This window comes from Zootermopsis nevadensis, unplaced genomic scaffold (genome assembly GCF_977971745.1).
Source record: "Zootermopsis nevadensis isolate Lab colony 2312 unplaced genomic scaffold, Znev_1.0 Znev_ptg000050l, whole genome shotgun sequence".
Classification (NCBI taxonomy): domain Eukaryota; kingdom Metazoa; phylum Arthropoda; class Insecta; order Blattodea; family Termopsidae; genus Zootermopsis; species Zootermopsis nevadensis.
In genome coordinates, this window is record NW_028259182.1 from 5,401,961 (window position 1) to 5,418,202 (window position 16,242).

Here is a 16,242-nt window from a genome sequence, read left to right on the forward strand (position 1 = left end):
AACGCACAAAACATTCTCTTACAAGGACATAAAGCTCTTATCTGACATTTATTAAAAGTCACAGACCATTTTGCACAGTTAATCAGAAACATAACTTACCACAAAAACAAGGGATTTTCAAATTGTCAACTGTAAGAATGTGTGTACACAAACTAATTATTTTCATACCAACAAAGAAATTTTAAAAAAAAACACTACTTCCAACAAGTGTAGCAGCAGAATGAAAGAGATTGTTGTTATCACAAGAAAACTGTAACTTGAAACAAGCCTAGTGGATCTCTAACTTTTGACCAGGAAGTTCAATAATTACCGAAGGTCCAACCTCAAAGAATTTTGTGCCTGATGTAAAAGGGGTTCCATATTTTATGAAATGCGACCCACAAACACCCCGACGTGGACTTTTAGTTGCATACACAGGCAACTAAATTTCTGTCACCCTGGATAATGGGGAAGTTCAAATCCATTTGTAATGCATTTCCAAGTTGCAACAAATATCGTTTCTAAGAAAAGATTCCCCTGAATGAATGATTACAGACTCTAATGAAAAGAAGCGTGTTTAAATTTAAAATTTTTAGTATTTCTTCCCTATTTTATAAATACGAAACATATTTTGAAATATTCTGGCTGTTGACAACCATCAAAAACCTACTGGTAGCACAAATTACATTAAAATCCAATCACTACTATTCACAACCCTTAAATGTGCCATGCTAAGAGCAAATGCCTTCAATACCTGCTCAAACAAATTAACATGACGCTGAACTTGGCTTACAGACAAGAACAGCTGACACATAGAGAAATGTGTTTAAATAAAAGTACAGTCTGAATGAAACCTGCAAGCACACATAAATTTAAACTGCTCCTAAACACAGGAGCTCTGATATTTGATCACATTTCTAAAAGTAATACGATTAAATGCTGAACGCTACTCACCATTTATTCACTTTTTAAATTCTTATTTTTCTTTACTGCACAACACAATTTCGATTTTGTTGAGGCATCGAAACTCTGTTCAAATCTCGCTCTATTTCATCATCATCTTCAATACTGCAAAAATTTATAATGCTTTATTTATAGTTTAAATGCGTCATGTTTGTGTTTTATAATTAAAATATATAATATAATTCAGGTCTATACACAAACTTCATGAAGGCGCAGTATTGTAACATCGTAGTAACGATGAATAGCGCAAATTTTAAATTTTAAATTTTAACATCTGTAAATAAAGTTTGTGTATAGACCTGAATTATATTATATATTTTAATGCTTTATTTGTGTTACAGTTATGTTATTAAAAGTAATAGAAAAAGAAATTGAAGGAATTTTCAAAAGGAGGAAAATGTTTTTGATGTTATTAAGAGTGACTGAGCTTCTATGCCTAACAGAACTGTGAATCCAACATGTGGGCCAATGTACCTAGTTCATAGAATAATGATGCAGTGACAGACATTTTGTGGTTTTCATGAGATTTCAGGGAACTACCCCAGTGTAGTATCAAGACATTAACCATGGCATATTCTTTTCAAACTCACCGTTCATACTATCCTCTCATCTCATTCGACATGACCTTGCACTGTATATATCATGAATAGATAAGTAAACAGATAAACAACACATAAAAAGTAACGTTCGGCACAGAGCGTCAGTTTACGTCAGCGCCGGACCAGACAGATCAGTTTTCACCAACAAAACACAATCAATCTGCTGAACTCGTATTAAGACACCGAAGTCAATGAAGCTGTATATCTCTGCATGTACTTACGCTCTCTCCTGCGAGTCCAAGTGATGAACCAATTCATCTCTCTTATTGACAATTGTTACCAGTTCATCAAGTAACAGATTTTCACGAACTTTCTGTTCCTCTGTTTTCTGCCAATCTGCAAATGTCGGAAAAAGAGTAACAAAGCCATTGCTTATATTACGTTAACACTTTGGGCACAAAACTCATCTAAATGATATTAAAAAATTCTGTTCCTATCTCAAAGGAAGCACAACACATTTCGTGTAGGATTTGATGAGGTTTTCGTGCCAGTGAGTCTGTGGGTTGTTGTGCCGTGTACTCTGGTAGACGTTTACCGACGTTTCAAAGGTCCTTGCTGCCTCCATCATCAGGGCGAACTATAAGGTCTTCCTTGAAAAGTTTATCTTAAGCTGGTTAAAAAATTTCCTGCTTTTACAGAACGGTTTCCTTACAACCACCTGTGTTTTTCTTTACGAGATTTGCATCTTCACCCATTAAACTAAGACGATAAGCACAGACTAGAAGGCGTGTCCTATTCATTTCCAATCCGCATCTCCGTTAGATACCCAGTTGCCAGTTACTGTATGCACCTGCGTACACTACAGATAGACACATACGCGCATCAGAAATCTTTGCTGTCAAGAGAAATATAGGGTTTTATTTTACTTTCAACATTTCATGCTCACCTTCCATGGCCAAGATGCTTCTCAATTCCCTATTAAGAAGTTCAAATCGTCTCTCTAAATCGTCTTCCTTCTCTCTGGAAAAAACAAAGGAAGTTCAAAATTCCTGTTTACACAGTGTACAAAAAAAATGTCTATAACAAAAGTGGCAGGAACATATTTGTCAAGGTTCCGCCATCTCAAAAGAAATGCCACACCAACTGTGCTACAGACTGTACTGGTATTAGCTTGTTCCATTTAAAAACAACGCTAACCCAGTACGACCTTGCTGAAAACAGAATACCGTGTCACAACCCTGTCAGTGGCTTCATTTTCAAGGATATCTGGTTATTTACCTTAAGACGTTTTTAAGCTGAAAAATCAAATTCTGGTTCCAAACATGTTCGTACTATTTTTATGCATCTGTAAACAATGTGCATACAACAAACAAACATGGGGAAAGCAGCGCCTGCCTGTGCATTTCATGAAACATACTTCATTCACACATTAGCATTAAATTTGACACTGGGAAAATTTATGTTCACATTAGTCAAATAGAAACCCTAACATTATGTAATTGGCATATTGAATTTTTTTTCTTCATTTTTCCAAAAACAGCTCATGAAACAGAAACTTTGTAGATGGCAAAAAAGAAACAGGCCCCATTACGGTATACAACTATCATTTGAAATATATTTCAAATGCAGTGAATACATAAAAAATACAAACCCAAATCTCTAAAAATAAAACATGAACAGCTCTGAATAAGCACCAGTGGAACAGATTATTTGGGGGCTGGTCATGTTTCCTGCCAACTGAAGAAAATGCACAGTGACGCTATGGAAAAAGGATAATGAAAGTGACGTGATAAATAATTTACTGGAAGGAAACAAACAAACACTAAATGATTCTGATAACTGAAATAAATGTTGCTGGAAAAAAATTGAAAGGTAATATGACTCAGCACATACACAATGATCAATCCACATTCAAGTATTATGAAATATGAATCATGACAGGATATAGCAAACAAAAGAACACAATTTATGCACATGAATTCAGAGTACTTCGCAGAGCTATTGCATAAAACATTTATATCAGTGAGATACACATTTAATGTCATAAATAAATGCATTCTCTCAGTGATAAATATACATAAAAGCCAATGACTTACAGTAAACCCTTGTTCAAAATGTTTGCCCAAAGTGGATTTGCTTATATAACCAAAGACGAATGCAAATAATATTTGCTGAATGCTGAAAATGTAAGTATACAGTCTATTAAACATGCTCCAGTACCACACATCAACAAATGCCCTAGAATTTTCTCCTTCACTCCAGTCATGGTCTTCCTTACACTGCTACCACAACGTTAAACATATTTACTATTCACCGTATGCGAACGTCATAATGTTCATAAAGCTTAGAGCAGACAAACTGTAATCTCTGAGATCAGCAGTTTCCGCCTCACGCAGTGATAAATACGTGCCAAGAACTTTTACAGTAGACTTAAAGTTCTAAATTGTCTACATATCTGAGAAGCACTTAAAATGAGTGAAGAAACAGCACATCGGCTCTACTCACAAAATATTCAACTGCATCTGCCTTCTTAAGAGAGCATTCTTCTTGTTCACTAGCGTAAACCACTTGGCCATCAGCTGTTCTTCTCTTTCTCGATCATTACCTACAAAAGAAGGAAGTTTCATGATCGTGTTCTGGGTTATGACTCCGTGCAGTCTTGTGGGCAGTAGCCAATGTTTCAGAGGTATACACCATGCAATCTTCAGGGTGAAAAAGGCAGCTGGTGAGTTCCTCCGAAACACTGGCTACCACCTACAAGACTATGCGGTTTCATAACCCAGAAGAAAACAGTATCTCTCTTCACCTCCGCGAAAACCTCAAATCTCACATTGCAGCTAAGTTTTCTTTTGTGCAGCACTGTACAATACTCAACGCAAGGAAAGGCTGCTATTACCAGTTTTCTACTTGCAACTTGTACTGATTTCACACTTCAGTCTTTCAAAATGCTCTGCCTCACTTAATTCTGGGTTGCCTTGCCAGCACACATCTTCACTTACTCACATGTGAGACGCAAATTCCACAGCAAAGTTCTCTGTCCCTGTTAAGGGCCATCCTCCAGCACCTCTTCTCCCAACCTGGCGACCCATAAAATAACCCCCCCCCCCCCTTCTGTCACCTCCTTTCCTAACTTCTCTTCCCATTACTCCTTCTTCTCAAACACACGCTCATCACCAACGAGACAGCAGCCCACTCTTGAGCTCCGCCACACATCCCACTCTCTGCCTATTGCCTGACCTATACATCATCATCATCATGGACGCTACAACCCAGGGTAGGTCTTGGCCTGCTCGCCTGAGCTATATATGCCTTCCAAAAACGCTCAACCAATATGTATTCACCCTGAACATGGCAACTGCAATGTTAACCAAAACAATGGATAAAACTTTCAACATTTGATGGGGCTGATCCCCAGAAGCTGAAGTTGCACATTACACTGCATTAAAACATGAAACATTTATGTGTACTGATGCGAGTTCTATCAGAATGAAGCTTTTGACTGTTCAAATGTTCACTCGGAATGGAACAAAATTAGAATGATTGTGTGAAAATAAAAATATCTCCTATTAACTAGTTACTGGCAAACCTAATCAATATTACTACAGCGAGGTCTGTAATAAAAATATCATTTAAAATACAGTGAAACCTCTATCCATCGTTCCCGGAACTATCGTTTTCCCGGATGCATCGTCCGTTTTGTTCGGTCCCGAATACATCCCATATAAAATAATGTTACATTTTCCCGCTTCTATCGTTCCTCGAACTATCGTTTTATCGCATCGATCGTTCAAAAATCTTAGTCCCGTCCCACAATTTTCCCGCAATGATCGTTTCTGAGAATTTAAAATGCTGGGTTTAGAGATAAATTAATACCGAAAGACGCACAATGTTTTTGGAATACGCAGTAGCCGTGACCTGTTATGTCGCCCAACCAGCACATTCTTTTGGAATGAGGGTCAGCGGTGCAGGGGTGATAGTTGGAGTGAATGGCGGTGCTCATTGTCAGAAATTTTACGATTTTAATTAGGGTGCACTCATATTTCGTTCCAGCGATGCCAGATGGCATGTGCAGTGTGAATTTCTTCACAAATGCTTTTATTACAAGTACAAAGGAAAGGCTGGCGGCACTTTTCATTCTTCTGGTTCATCTCGTTTCCAGCGGTTCAGGGTCTTCTACAGCTACGTTTCGTTGAGTTCGGCAGTAATAGTATTTCCATTCTTCCTGTTATTGTCCGCAAAGGGGGTTGGAGTGGTGAGGAAGACGACGAATGTGAGCCCGAAGCTTTGCCGAGTTTTGCCGAAGCACACGCTGCATTGGCGAAAGTGAAGTCGTTCTTTTATGCGCTTAATATTAGTGAACGTGACGAAGAAAACATTTTGAACGTGGAAAGTGCTCTGTTTGGTCTAAAACGTAAAGTTTCAACAAACCAGTTGTCCATTAAAGACTTTTTTGGTAAAAAGAAGTAACTTTGAAAGAGAAACATTGTTTTTTTTTTAAATTTTTAATGCTTTCCCGCATCTATCGTTTTCCCGCATTCATCGTTTTTATTTCCCACCCCCGCCGAAAACGATGCATCGAGGTTTCACTGTAATTACAAAACTTAAGCGCCCAGTACCTGATTCCATCACTCTTCGCAGATCCTTTTCCAGTAAGGCTGCTTGCTTGTCAATCTGCTTCTGTTCCCTCTCCAGTGCTTCAAGCTCATTCTGGATGTAATTTACCATGTCTTTGCCATGCTGAAACGGCGTGCATATAAGAAGTACAAATTCATTAATGAGTGGCACGCACACACACACAGAAGACTAACTGCATCCTACAAGAGCTGAGATTTCGTACGAGACGGCGCGATCAAAAACTAACATCACACTGAACATTTCTCTACAGATTACAAACGCACATTGCTTTCTCTGCAAATTATAACTCTGATGAACGCAGATACCTGTCAGTACGTCTGTGGCACATATTCAGAATAGCCATGATAAATGGATCACCCTACAAAACTGTCTGTACCAGCCTGCCATCGGGGAAGACAAGAAAGATAAAAAGGCACCTAAATCTTCCAGTGTGATGGCACGGGAACTTATGCCACAACCTTACCTCAGAAAATATTTCCGACTACCTCAAACCTTACAGAGTAACGTAAAAATAAATAAATAATAACAACAAAAATAATATTTGTGTCTGTACGACGACAAACAGTGACCTGAAAATGGGAGTGCAATGAACTGTCAAAATGTCACATACTTCGAATAACGGGCAATGAACAGAGGATAAGCTTAATCAGTCACATACTCTGTTCAGATGCAAGAACAATCCTGCACTGTGAAAATTATACATCTATGGAGCCAACATGTTCACGCACAAAATGCATAAAGAGATCAATTTAAACACTGAACGCATGAGACTAAATTGGAACAGAAGTAATGACAAACATTAAAAACAAGTAAATTAAATTACACTTACCCCCCTCTGGTATACGTCACCAGCGGTTCTGTCCGGTGAGATTCGATCCATGAGCGACGTAAAGGAGTGAAGAGGCGACGTATTCTTTTTAGCGGGGCTCTCCTCGACTGCTGACTGACTTGGATGCATGACAGCAGAGGCCACACTGTCGGTATGAGACGGCAGCGCAGGTGCTGTGGTTCTGGACGGACTCCATGCCAGGACATTACAATTCTCTTCAGTCTGAAAAACAGTGAGCAACTGTGTATATACACAGCATACACAAAATCTTTGAAAAACTGTTGTATCCAAATTTCAACAAGCAGAAACCTACCACAGGCTGTTTCAAAATGTATTGTTTTCCTTTTCCAATACTATAACACAAGACATCAATGCTCAGAAATGTTGATCTGTACTTCACCTAAGTACCTAGTCTTATCCATGACTTTGTTTTCACATGTGTGTTTCATTACCACTGTATTCATGCTCTACAAATTCTAAAACATTCACCGCTAAGAAAAAATTAAACTCTCGGAGTTACACGATTTCAAAACCTGGAATGGTTTAACGTCTTAAAACTGAAATAATTTTTCCCTGAACATATAACATGTTAATCAACTGAACAAAGATCACGTGCTGTCCAACAGCATTTTGTTTTGGGCCACAAATAGTTCTAGGAAGCGACAATCAAATGAAAAAATGTGAATGAGTCAACCAGCGTGGCTGGAAAAATAGAATGTGCGTCAATCTTCTCATCACGAGAAATTATTTCTTTTTTACAAAACAATTTACATGATGTAATGGAACAACTATGAACTTTAAACACCTGAGTTAGGACAGATAGTCTCTGGGCCACGATGAGAACTTAAAACTTGCAAAATATGAAACAGGAGTGCTGGCCCCTCAGCTGCACCGTTAAGTTAGATCACGGCAAATGCACAGTTGGTTAATACCTTATTCCCAACAGATCTGTCAGTAGGAAAAAGAGTGATCTGCATTCTCTCAGGAGAAGGCGGTAACAGAGAATTGTTCTGGTCATCAGAGCTCGGGATTTCCACGTGCGGACTTCCACTATCAGCAGGAACTGTTTGCAGGTCTGTGAACATGTAAACAGTACACATTAATAAAGCCTTGCATTGTCATGGGACTGAATAAAGAAGGCAGTACAAGATACATCACTGTAATCCTTGCTGAAAAGAATTCAAACACAAATCCAATCTGCTTGTTTCTACTGAACGGTGAAAAAGTTAAAAGACATCTCCTGCGTAGGAATTACATAAACATACTCCAACTACGAGTAAAAGCTAGAGGAATTTCAGACGTGTTGACAAGTGATATTTCATTATAGCTTGCAGCTTGTTCACACGAAACCAATTCATGGACAGTCCCGGGCTTAAGAGCAGAAACCGTTAAAAATAGTCGCCATGGACAATGAGGAACGCAGGCCACTAACACAACAGCCAATGGATCCCCTCAACAAAGAAATCCCTGGGCTGCTCCAGGAACAACTGCACCACCACGGCCCTGACATCTTCATTTGACCCAAATCTACAGCCTTTCAGAATTTTCTCAACACGGCCAAATACACAGAAGTCATAAAATGATCAGCCCAGAATGTATTGAGGATGGTCCAACACCTTCCAGTGCACAAAGTACAGCATATTCTGGACAGTGCGGGCCACGTGGGGATGAGAGTCACGTAACACGACACTGCTCATGAGTGCGCTGGGATGTTTTCTCACGATGGCAGTACGAATGTTCTGAACAGTTCCGCAACTACGCTGTGCAATACCAACATGACTGCCATCAGGTCAAGCTAAGCTGAAACTGGGGGAAAAATGAGACATTGGTACTGACAGTCACATTGGTATTATGTATATAGTCAGTTTCTTTTGACACATGTTTTTGAGTGGTGCAATTTCTGCTATTTTTAAATATGCTGTATCATTCCTGAGGAGTTATTAAAACTTAAATTGTGTGATCTGTTGCAGTACATTTTGACTTTGGGTTAAGTTTACTGAATGTGAGGCGCAGTTCTCCGACATGTTTCACGCCCTAGTTACTAGCATCTATGAAATGCGACTGTTCAACTTACTAGACCCCCTTCCTTGCGTCCCAACAACACCCATCCTTGCTTCAGCTATGAGTTTCCGCGCACGCTCCCGCAACTGCTGCTGTCTTTCCTCTTCACCCTTAGAAAAAACACAAAAAAATATTACTCTGCAAACACGCTGCACGAAACAACTGAAAATTTTCAGTATATTCCCATTATCTTGAATTATTATATTGAGCCACATAAAATTTATAACAGACAATAAGTATTTGTCTTTTAACAGTCAATAACCTCTACTAAGATGCTATCAGATTCATTAGGAAGGATTTGAGGTTCATTGTTTCAACATGGTTGTTTTACGTGTGTTACCAGATGCAACTAATTTCAGGAGCAATGTGTTAGTTCTTAAGGATATAAATCCATACAAACTGGAAATGCAGTTCTTCTTCTTATTAGTTTTGAAGTGACACTGTCAGTCTTCTTAACTTATTTAATAACACCCATTCTACTGCATAAGTTACATAGCCTCAAACAGTAGAGTAACTGTTAACAACAAACTGGGACTGATGTAAAATTAAATAGCCATGGCCTATTTCAAGAAACTATTCCAGCATTTGCCTGAAGGGACTAGGGAAAATCACAAAAGCTTCAATCAGGATAGCCAGATTTCTGGCAGAGATTTATACATATCACCAGTGTTCAGAGCTTAAAGACTAAAATGATACATAATTTCTAAATCTAGGCATGATCTGTACAACTTGGGAAGACAAACATTTTACAATATATACATATCTTGCTCTTGCAGGCTTCTTTTTGGAAGGCAAAAGCACAGTTGTTATGAAATATTTTTAATTTCAACTATGCAAATGTGCTCAGCCAGCAGCAGAGAGCATCGTGAGGTTTAAAGGCCACGTCTACCCACAAAAATTCTGCAATACATCTGTAGGGGTACATTCATATATAATCTGCACAGAACAATCGACCACTGTTTCTCCAAATCACACAAAGCGACGTTGCCCTCCAGACAGCAGCAAATACGAGATAAGCACAGAAGACTGGCAAGGCTAGGCAAGTCGGAGAGACAGAGCGGGGAACTGACGGAATGACATCATGGCAGGCAAAGCCTTGGACAGCAAAGTCTCTCACAAGCAAGAGGTCACATCTGTCGCTACACATGTGACCAGTAGTGATCATGGCATTATGGCATGGTTTTGCATACAATAAAGACAACTCACTCTAATGAAAGTGATGTAGCTAAGTGTTTATAAAAACAATGTATTTGTTCCATGCACAGAAAAAGATAATTGCTAAATGTTACCTTACATGTGATGTCTCTTCACAAGGAATGTTTTACATCTACGTGCTTTAGCTGTATTACTACGGACGCTGATACAGGAGTATTACAACAGCTAATACAGGCCCCATGGTCCACACCCTACCTGCTGGCTCTTACCTTGACCGGTGACTGCGCCGTCAGCTGAAGGTTATTGCCACGGGCAGCGGCTTCTCTCCTTGCCTGTTCCAGCAACTGACGAGCTCGCTCTCTCAGTTCATCATGGCGAGTTAAAATATGCTGGCAAATTGTAAGTTGCACACACCAATTACATATCACACGTGTTAAAATTTACAAACAAAATCAAAAACAAGTCAAATCCAAGACATATGAAGGAAGGAGAAACAGTGTTAAATACTGTATAACAACGTCAGAAAACGGAGGACGCTTGACCGCACATTTAAAAATTAGAGTTCCACTTACATTAAAAGGCAGATTGTGTTTTGTGTGATGAATTGTCATTAGTACAACAGTAAAAATTGTCATTGTGTGACAGCCTGTCTGCTGCCTTGCTTGGCAATCTCAAAACTGCTCGTGCTTCTTGAGAATGTGGTGCATTACAGTTCTGACTGACTGGTTAATTGATCCACTGGGGGCTTTTCTGCCATTTAACATGCTGCCAATTCTATCCGCAATACACACAGGAACAGTAAAGGATCAGAGTCATGAAATCATTAACAATGTTTACAAATTTGTGAAGACAGGACAGAAAAAATACTGAAAAATGAACAATTAAAGTACATTGTATAGCTAATGTGAAGGCTGAAATTTAATTGGATGCATCAGCATAGCATTGGATTTATTTATAACATATCACTAATTATGTGAACCCTTTGTTTATAATATGTAAAATGTTATAACACTACGAACTCTACTTGTAATAAGTATCGTATTATTATGATTTATTCCACATCTTCTTGTCATCTGACTAACTTATGGATCCACAGAATGTAATAAATACGTATAGGATTCCTTTATAACAACTTTCCTTGTGCAACGTTACTACAACCATCACTGAGACTAATCTTCCTTAAGTGACTGGACATGGACCACTGGCATTAGAAATGGTAAGTTTATCACTCTTGGCTTTCTAATCACCAAGTTCACCACCCAAAAAACAGTACTTACACATGCATAAGTCACAAATTTCTTGACAATACGTACAAGACTTTGCTTGTGTTAAATACAAATTCTTCCTGTAAGATGTTGTATGATACAGTTTCATTTCTAAATCTGTATTAACTTCTAGGTAGAATTGTCAAGTTGTTAAATCTTAGCCACGGCTTTTTTCAGATGTAAAGATACTGCATAAGATAAACTTCAGTAAACTTGTATTTGCAAATTTGAATTTCAGTGTTAATGCAAGGAAAAACCATTCTAAGTAATAAAATAAAATTAGAAAAAGATTTCCAAATTTATTTATGCAGAAAAGGCATTTTGTACTAACAAGAATTATCCATCAAAAGAATAAATTGAATTAGCCTTCGTGTTAAATTAGTGTAAGAAGATGCACATTCTCACATCATAAAACTCAACTGTGTAGTGTATACATCATAATTAAATTTGTTGCTATATGAAAATCATGAGTTTTAAATGTTTTTTAATATGTTGCAATAAAGTATACGCAGACTACAAGAAGATACCATTATGTAATTTGGCTTACGCTTCTGGTTAAAAAAGGCTGTTGTATTCATATCATATAGTCCCACACACCTCCAGTTTGTATTTATCTTGTATATGTCAAGGATATACTCTGCATCTCTCCTTACATCTCCCTTCATTCACGATAACCTTCGTATTTAACTGTGAAAGTAAGTTCTACTTGTTTTGGTTGTATTAATTTTGTTTCACAGGTGAAAAAACCGTTTTAAAATTGAGTAATTTGATATTCAATCGCATTTCTGTTCACACCACCTGCACCAGACAGATATTATTCTTACAAATTATGGTTGCAGTATTTATCACATGCACTAAAGTAACCTGCGTCATCAAAATAAAAACTGTAAAATGTGTTGGAACAAATGATTATCATTTGCTGCCATCTATGGAAGACTGATAAAAATACAATGTGGGAAAATAGCATTAATATACAGAGAAAGGGCCATGCAAGTTGTAGACATTTCTGGCCTAAAAATTTGAATCAAAAGTGTCACCTATGCAGATATAAGGATGAACATACACTAATATCTCATCGTGCATCATGCTTCTCAAAGAAATAGCTTATTATAAGCAGACAAACAGTAAACACCAACCATTAATGTGCGCCACCCAGAAGTAACATATTATATTAAAAGTAACACTGAAAGGTTGGAAATCCTACACTAAAAGTAGGAATCCACAAACACACAGAGATTTCTGCACAAACTAATCAAAAGTTGTCATATCTAAATATACGTCAAGATAGAACTGAGCATGAAACATTTTATATATATGATGAAAGACTCCAGGGCTATGAAGTTCAAAAGTGAGACGTGTATGCCTGATTCTTTTAACATTATTAACATGAGAAAATAATTAGCAATTAAGGAAATGACCGCTAAATCAAATTTATTAGTTGATTAATCACGACAGAGTAGCATTAATGGATACAAATGTCACAGAACTGTGTATCATAAGAACTATGTGTTACGTGGACAGACAGCCATCCATTTTATTAGTAACGTATACATTACACATTGCAAAAACTTGCCCTAAAAGAAAATGTGATATGTACAGTACAATTTAAATTATTTACAGACTGAACAGCAACTGTCATGGATGCAATTTATACTGTAAAAGCCTTATTACCGTAACCACTACACATGCACACATGCACAAGTGAGAAGCAGCTCATAAAACTACACACCCTCGACCTTCCAAACAAAGTCTTCAATTTATGTGCTGGGTAAGAAGGTGAGTATAAGGGAACAGTAAACAGTGCAAGCAACCTTTTTGTACAAAGCAATAACTGTGATGTTTCTAAGAAATGTCAGTACCTAAATAATGCAGTGAGAGTTCCATCTCAAGGGTCTGGACGCAACACACTCCTCCAAAACACTGATAACTATCAACAGTGTCTCAACCCAGAAAACGTCAATCAGACGTACGCATAGCAAACATAACAAACGTACTTTAAAGGACAAGTTCTATATGCTTTATCATACAGAATATCTGAAACTGCTACTAGCAGCATCAATTATCTTCCTTACAGTGAGAGATAAAACAGCAAATGACTGCATACGGAATAAAGAAATATGGGGAAAAACAAGATTATTTTTCAGCTGGTCAGCCAAGTGTCTGGGTACACATCTAGAAGATGCTGTAACTTCTAGTTCATCATCAACAACTGCTGTGAGGCTCATCAGATAAAGCTATTCATTATCACTAGGCACCAAGACCAATTAGAGGTTCTACAGATGAGAAGGGGTTTCAAATCTCAGTGGGTGATAGGAAAAATAAACACAGATTATGGTATGGCTTATCTTCCTGTGACATACCATGAAACACGGCTGATTCCTTTCACTGTCACCCATTAAGGTTTGCTGATCCTTCTACCTACAGACAGAGAGGAAGCCATCCACTAAGTACAGTGTGAATTTTTGGTCGAGACATTGTATGATATCTGAAGAAAATTCTCCCACAACAACTCGGTCATTCTGGAAAGAATTTTGTATGTAGCTGTAATTCAGACATTTCTAAGCCCTACCAGCTAATCATGACGCTCAACACATGCCAGACCCTGAATGCGCAAAATTTAATTACACACAGAAAATAATCAGACCTCCTCTGACAAAATTTTGCATTCAAAATTAAAAATGTATTTTGAACTAATTAAATCCTGAAGATAGTGCATTAAAAACTCAAATAAATTGTGATTAAACTTCATTCTATTGACATAAGAAATTTAGAATAAATTCACATAGCTTACAGCATTTAGATAATTTTCTTACTCTGTGCACAAGCAACTCAAAAAAAGAAAGACTTATGCTGAAACACGTATCATACAACATGCTACACTTATTTTAATAAAGAAAACCGGTGACCCGTGTCTTACATGTTGTTGTCGTGCAGGTGAAAGGCCCTGTTGAACACCGTTCATTTCGCATCCTTCTGACCCCTCTCTGCTCATCTTCGTGTCTGAAGAATGAATTGATTCCTGAAATAAAAAAGAGAGAGTGAGTGAGTTTAGCAGACATTAAAACATTTCTACAAAGAACACTTGAACAAACACTAACCTGTGATGACTGAGATCTTGTTAAAGGACAGTTACCACTTTTCCTGTCTTCACTTGCAATCACAGAACTGGAAACAGAACAGAACAGAACAGTGAAGACAAAAACACCTTTTTACATAATCCAAAACAAAGGTGGGAAAATATTTACAACTGAGGCACTCAAATCATTTTTCCATATACTACAAAGCAGTACTAGGGGCATAACCACAACTAAAAAAGATATACATAAAATTTTTCATTCCTGGTATTACAAAATAAGAGACATGGCCAGGCACCATTTATAGGTTTACTTTGAAAAATGAAAATACTAGATAAGGAGACAAAAGACGTAACAATCATTGTATATGTTTTACAGCACAGCCCTCAAATAGAATGTCTAACTATCCAAATTTTTCTCATAATTATGTTATCATTAAACTTACACTTTTGGAAATGTATAAGGGGTCTAAATAATATTGTTTCAAACTAGAACACTTGTATGCAAATGTACAGAACATAATATATAATATAACACAATAAAGGGTTTACTATAAAAAGAAATGTCACTACATTCATGTCAGTAACATAATTTGCTTACAATAACTCAAATATTTAAAAACAAACATAAGAAGACAACATTTTACAGAAACTAAAGGACTTTAGTAGAAAGTAGTTGATACAAACCTTTCATCTTCATCATCAGAACCAAATGGATCAGTCAACTGGCGTCTTGTCATAAGAACTGGACGTTGGGTTGTTGTGACAGGAGATTTACTCTGAAATCATCAAAAAAAGATGAAAAATATTGACATACGAGGATCTCACAGCAAATCTGTCAACGCTGGTCTTATAAGTTATTAGGTTAGAACCAGAAGACCAATATCAACATGCAAAATATTGTTCTTTCTTAGTAACAAATTGAATTAACTAGCTAATGAACTACTTGATATTATAACCTAAAAGTTCACCATTATCAATACTGAACTCCACCACTGAGCACAGCCCTAACCAGTTCCACCCACTACCAACCCCCACAAAGTATTTCCCCAATATTCATCTTAATGTTATCCCCATCTCCTTGAAGGTCTTACAAGAGGCAACATTCCAAGAAGTTTCACCACCAAAATACCTTATCCATCATTCATCTCCTTATCAGAGCCATGTGTCCAAACCAGTGCAACAATCTCAGTCTACCCTAACCTGTACAAATCATGAATCACGCAGAACAATTCATTTAAAATGTAATTCAGCAACAATCATGTGCCAAAGTACAAAAACAAAACCAGAAGCACCAAGGGAGTCCACCCCCATGCAATAAGCTCTCCCAACCACCTCCACAATAGTCAGGTCAAGGTCACCTTCGTTGCCAGGCTCCTGCAAACATGGTATATGAATGAGCAGAATGCGTGCTCATTTTTGAACGTCAATTCACATCAAAATCTTGTGCCGCTGTTCGAGAAACATTTAGCAATGCATACCCTGAGAATGAAGTACCAAGTAAGACAGAAATGCACTGACTACCAACAACTCCGTACAAAACAAATGGAATAAAGAATGTTTTCCGCTTATAAAATAAGATATGTAAGTTTTCAGACAGCCCACTCACTTCACTGAGTCACCTTTATCATCCCTTTATAATCATTTCTTGCAACTCCAAACAAATCAGATTGCACCTCACTACATAATCATACAGCCTTAACACGCTAGTGGGTACCGACTGTGAATCAAAATGAATCTAAT

The 16,242-nt window shown here is 37.6% G+C and overlaps 1 protein-coding gene across 6 annotated transcripts in view; it reads right to left on the reverse strand.

Moving 5' to 3' along the window:
* LOC110833484 (Eps15 homology domain containing protein-binding protein 1) overlaps nt 1-16,242 on the reverse strand; it is a 30,656-nt gene that overhangs the window by 4,160 nt on the left and 10,254 nt on the right. For 5 of the 6 annotated variants that reach the window (XM_087360904.1, XM_087360905.1, XM_087360903.1 and 2 more), the window contains exons 13-24: nt 15,187-15,278; nt 14,525-14,591; nt 14,344-14,445; nt 10,431-10,550; nt 9,020-9,116; nt 7,878-8,020; nt 6,946-7,167; nt 6,098-6,218; nt 3,987-4,086; nt 2,428-2,501; nt 1,763-1,877; nt 934-1,047 (exon numbers count right to left, since the gene is read on the reverse strand). In XM_087360904.1, the coding sequence (XP_087217030.1) occupies nt 966-1,047; nt 1,763-1,877; nt 2,428-2,501; nt 3,987-4,086; nt 6,098-6,218; nt 6,946-7,167; nt 7,878-8,020; nt 9,020-9,116; nt 10,431-10,550; nt 14,344-14,445; nt 14,525-14,591; nt 15,187-15,278 (1,335 nt within the window). In that variant the 3' untranslated portion in view covers nt 934-965. The remainder of the gene's footprint in view (nt 1-933; nt 1,048-1,762; nt 1,878-2,427; nt 2,502-3,986; nt 4,087-6,097; nt 6,219-6,945; nt 7,168-7,877; nt 8,021-9,019; nt 9,117-10,430; nt 10,551-14,343; nt 14,446-14,524; nt 14,592-15,186; nt 15,279-16,242) is intronic. The other variant, XM_087360907.1, reaches the window with a different exon arrangement.